This window comes from Giraffa tippelskirchi, chromosome 3 (genome assembly GCF_054371585.1).
Source record: "Giraffa tippelskirchi isolate mGirTip1 chromosome 3, T2T-mGirTip1v1.2.pri, whole genome shotgun sequence".
Lineage (NCBI taxonomy): Eukaryota > Metazoa > Chordata > Mammalia > Artiodactyla > Giraffidae > Giraffa > Giraffa tippelskirchi.
Window position 1 is genome coordinate 172,948,431 of NC_137277.1, and position 5,330 is coordinate 172,953,760.

A 5,330-nucleotide genomic window follows, 5' to 3' on the forward strand; every position below is an offset into this window, starting at 1 on the left:
GGGCGGGGAGGAGGCGGAGCCGGCCCTACTAGGAGTCGGAAACCCCGCCCCAACGTTTTGCAAGTGCTCTTCACAAGCTTCTAGAACCTTGAAACTGGAGGCGGGAATCCGCGGTTTGTGGGCAAACACCTCTGTATGCAGAAAGACCAACTGAAAGCAGTGTATCCATACCCGGTTGATACCCAGTGTGACAGCGCAAGAGACACTGCGAGCAGTGCCAATCATCTGCTTATAAATATGACATTTCGTGTAAATCTGCAAGGAGATCAAGCTAGTCAATCTGGAGGGAAATCAACCCTGAATAGTCAATGGGAGGACTGATGCTGAACCTGATGCTCCAATACTTTGGCCACCTGATGTGAAGAGCCAACTCATTGGAAAAGACCCTCATGTAAGAAAAGATTGAAGGCAAAGGAGAAGAGGGCAACAGAGGGTGAGATGTTAGATAGCATCACCCACTCAATGGACATGAATTTGAGCAAACTCTGGGAGACAGTGAAGGACAGGGAAGACTGGCTTGCTGCAGTTCATGGGGTCTCAAAGAGTCAGACACCACTGAACAACAACATAAATCCATTTATTCTGGAAGTTTATGAGAGAGATTCAGCCATGATCCTGATTTTGCAAATAAGATGATCGAGGAAATAAGACTGATAAATATAGAAGCCTAGATTTTTGTCAGGTTATCTTGGCTCCAGAACCAGTGTTTATAATCACTGGTCCTGTTTCTGCTTTATTTATTAATTTATTTATTTTTAATTGGAGGATAATCGCTTTGTATGGATGTGAGAGCTGGACTATAAAGAAAGCTAAGCACTAAAGAATTGATGCTTTTGAGCTGTGGTGTTGGAGAAGACTCTTGAGAGTCCCTTGGACAGCAAGGAGATTCAACCAGTCCATCCTAAAGGAAATCAGTCCTGAATATTCATTGAAAGGACTGATCCTGAAGCTGAAACTCCAATACTTCAGCCACCTGATGTGAAGAACTGACTCATTTGAAAAGACCCTGATGCTGGGAAATACTGAAGATGGGAGGAGAAGGGGACGACAGAGGATGAGATGGTTGGATGGCATCACCAACTCAATGGAGATGAGTTTGAGTAAACTCCGGGAGTTGGTGATGGACAGGGAGGCCTGGCATGCCGCAGTCCATGGGGTCGCAAAGAGTCAGACACGATTGAGTGACTGAACTGAACTGAACTGCCATACAGTAGCCATAAGTATACATATGTCCCCTCTCTCTTGAATATTGATTTTGTTTTTAAAGGTGGTAGGTGTAGTGGTTTTCTGGTGCTTTGAGAATTTTCTAAAACAAATAGCTCATTTAGTAAATACTGTTTATGAAGCATAATGTGAGTAGTGTATAGTGTGAAAGTCACTCAGTCATATCCGACTCTTTGCAACCCCATGGACTATACAGTCCATGGAATTCTCCAGGCCAGAGTACTAGAGTAGGCAGCCTTTCCCTTCTCCAGTGGATCTTCCCAACCCAGGGATCAAATTCAGTTCTCCCGCATTGCAGGTGGATTCTTTACCAGCTGAGCCACAAAGGAAGCCCAAGAATACTGAAGTGGGTAGCCTATCCCTTCTCCAGTGGATCTTCCCGACCCAGGAATTGAAACGGGGTCTCCTGCATTGCAGGTGGATTCTTTACCAACTCAGCTATCAGGAAAGCCCAGATTTTTAAAAAAAAATATGAAATTCTCATTGGTTAAAATGGATTTTTAAAAACTTATTTTCTGTATCTGTTGCTGGAAACAGAAAACTCTCCCCAAAGATGAACACTGCTTGGTTCTGAAGGCTAGTAGTGAAAATAAAATTGATTAAAGGTCTCCCAAGGTGTCTTGGGTCACTGTCTTATAGGTTTGGGTTTTCTATTCTCATCCTTCTGTGATTTTTTAAGAAGTCTGCCTATAAGTTAGCAAGATGCTCCTAGGAAGTGGCAAAGAATAAATTGTAGGGCCCTCCCAGGGAAAACTGAAGTTTTCTTAGAGGTGAGGGTGTCATGTTTTCCTCTACATGATTTCCTGAGAGACCACTTCGCTTTGGACCCTGAGAAGTTTACTGCTGCATTCCTCTGATAGCTCTTAGCCATAGTCTAAGTCAGAGAGAGATGATGAGGAATCCATTTGTTCCCAGAAACGTGAACATATTTGCTGAGGAGATGACATGGGGATTTCGGTCTGGATGATCTGGTGATGGGAGGGGTGTGGAGGAGGGCATAGATGACAAGAGATGAGCCATGCGTTAACAGTTGTTTTCTTGGGTGATGGTTCTTAGGCATTTCTTGTACTATTCTCCACCTTTGTGTATGTTTGACATTTTCCATGATTAAACACTTTTGGAAAAATCATCTCTTCATTACAAAGCTATTTATTGAGTACATACTATGTACCAGGGGCTATTCTAGGTGCCAGAAATAGGTCAGTGAACAACAGAGTGAGAATCTTTGCTTTGTACATTCTTGTTGGATGTGGGGTGAGGCAGAGGGAATGACAAAGGGTAATCATGGTAAATTTATGGGTTATATGGTATGTTAGGAAGTGTTGAGTACAGTGGGAAAGAAAAAAGAGTAGAGGCCAGATGAGGGCGTAGAATGATGGAAAAGAAGATGAAGGCTTGGGCCTTGGGTACCAATGTTGGGAATGGAGCTGTAGAGGAGGCTGAAGAGGAAAGAGAAAAGAAAAAGGAGGGGGTTGTTATTAGGGACGAGGAACTAGTCAGCTGGGAGGCTGGGTGAAACGCCTTGTGAAAAGTGTCAACTATTTCCTTGGTTGGCTTATCCAGGAAATGAATTGAGTGTCTCTTACATTTGTACTCAGCACAGTGGCTGCAATTATGTACCCCAAAATCTATTTGAATTGCTGATGTAGGATCCATCCTGGAGAAAAGTGACCAGAGAAAGAAAACTGAAATAGAAAGCTATATTGTAATTGACTCTCCGTTTTCCTCTCAGATGTCTACTCCTTGAGGGCAAAGGATTGTTTAGCCTCAGACCTCTAGTACTTGGCTGAATATCTAGCCTAAAACAGCCCATGCTTGCTGAATGAATGAGTGAGTAAGAAACACATAGAGTGAAGGAGTGAAGCTCTGACTTCTGAAGACTGGTGCAGTCAACTCTTAAAGCCAAAACTCAGTTGCAGACACAGATGTCACAACAGCATCTGTAGGAGAGCCTAGGAACTTCCCTTAATGATATTGACAACCAAAGGTTGGGGACTTCCCTCAAATTTCTATCTTTGTTATAAAACCAGATATAGGATAGCAGAGGACTAATCATCCATTAACTGAAACTTATCCCAATCTTTGAGTATCACCTGCTGTCTTTTGTGCTCTTGGATCACCCATGGGCAGGTATCCATCTCATAGAACAGAGAGACACATTAGGATAAAGAAAGATCACTTTTAATTAAGAAAGTGTTCCTCTTTTTTTTTTTTTAACAATACAGAAACAGGGGAAAAGTTAGTAAATGGACAATAGAAAAGAACAAAAAGTCCATCAAATGTAATGCTTTCTAAAAAAATGAATTATTATTATTATTAAAAATTGTTATTTTATTTTGTTATACTTACAAATAGATTTTTGACATGAGTGGCTGTGTTCCCAAGCACCAATGTTGACAATACATGCTCATCTTTCACCTTCTTTTTTTTTCCCCAAGTGGAGACAAGAATAAAAAGGTGACAGAGAATAGATACCTCTGTATGCTGAGTTCTGAAGATACAGGGAGAAGAAATTAATGTCATCATGATACCACACTAAAGGGAAAGAACAAGCCCTGAAACCTCAGAGTCAAGGGACAGAACCAGCAGTTACAAGGCAGTCAGGTACCTGGGACAGGAGGAAGTGGGCAGGAGGGATGGAGGGAAAAAGAAAAGTCAAAGTGTTAGTCACTCAGTCGTGTCTGACTCTTTGTGACCCACCCTGTGGACTGTAGCCCACCAGGCTCCTCTGTCCATGGAATTCTCCAGGCAAGAATACAGGAGTGGGTTGCCATTCCTTTCTCCAGGGGATCTTCCTGACCCAGAAATTGAACCTGGTTCTCTTGCATTGCAGGCAGATTCTTTACCATCAGAGCCACCAGGGAAGTCTGAGGAGAAGTCTTACCAAACGGTGCGAGCTGTGCTCCAAACATCTCTTACCCTGGGAGGCAGACCCCACCAGCCACTCAGTGGCAGCATTGCTTCTGGCAGCAGCTCTTCTGCTGGCAACAGCCCTTCCCACAGCCGCAGCCACAGGAGTTGCAGCTGCAGGTGCGGCGGTGGCAGCAGACCACGGGGACACTGCAGCAGCCCCCACAGCAGCCGTAGCAGCAGGGGCAGCAGCTGGTGCAGCAACCCACGCGGTGGCATCTGCAGCTGTTGCAGCTGCTGCAGCCTCCACTGCAGCCACCGCCACAGCCACCACCACAGCCACCACCGCAGCCACCACCGCAGCCACCACCGCAGCCACCACAACTTCCACAACCACAGCAGCCCATGGTGTTGGTAGAGAGGACTTGGACTCAGGAGAGTGAGGAGGGAGTCTCAGGAAGGGAAGGAGGTCTGATGCCCTTTGTCTCAGGGGCCCTCCCTTAAATACCATCTTCATGGCTTAACTCAGAGCAAGTGACCAGCTTCCTTTGTTATGTTTTCTACCAGCTTCCTCGGGAGAGTTTCACAAGACCCTGAGGCTATTTCCTCATGAAACACTGCTGAATTCATCCAACTGCTTGTTTTAGCATTGACTTCTTCCTCAGGTTATGCTTCTAATAAAACAACATGCTTCTAAAATGTTAAATTTTGTTTTCGTCTAGCAGTCTCTAAGTGCAAGTCCGACCCTCCTGTGAGTCTCATTTGATGAAAACTTACCTGTTTTCTGGGCATTGGGATCGCTCGCTCAGCACCCAGTGAAGTTCTTTCCCTCAGTTGCAGAGGGAAATCCTCCTGTTTGCAGATATTCTTTGCTGAACCCCAGACAAGGTGGAATTCCACGTGTGGAAGCAAAGCACCCCAATTTGCCTCTCCTCGTGGGTCATAAGGTTCTGAAGATGAAAAGTCAAAGAATTTTCTCATTTATTTGCAGGTTCACTTTTGTCCTTATCTTGAGAGTGAGTGAACTATGGGCAAGCTGCTTGGCAAGGGGTTGGCTCTGGGGTAGGAGGCCTTGTAATGATGGATTTCAAAGTGAATGTCCCATGCTGGTTTATCTCTGTCTCTTTTCTCCAATACTCAGGGTAAGAGCCAAAGAAGCCAAGAACCCCAACCACCAACTGAGTTCATGTCCCCCAGAAAACCACAGTCTCTCTGTGGATCAGTTTCCTTAGTTTAGGTTAAATCATGTCTATTTT

General features: G+C 44.6%; 1 protein-coding gene across 1 annotated transcript; it reads right to left on the bottom strand.

Moving 5' to 3' along the window:
* Positions 1-4,169: 4,169 nt before the first annotated feature.
* On the bottom strand, positions 4,170-4,481 carry LOC145540502 (small cysteine and glycine repeat-containing protein 9-like). Its single transcript, XM_081574992.1, has one exon. It carries the CDS (start codon positions 4,479-4,481, stop codon positions 4,170-4,172), a length of 312 nt encoding a protein of 103 aa, XP_081431118.1.
* Positions 4,482-5,330: the final 849 nt, after the last annotated feature.

What these genes read in the sequence shown, in the direction of transcription:
- LOC145540502 (XM_081574992.1), bottom strand. Translation starts at nt 4,481, where the DNA reads ATGGGCTGCTGTGGTTGTGGAAGTTGTGGTGGCTGCGGTGGTGGCTGC.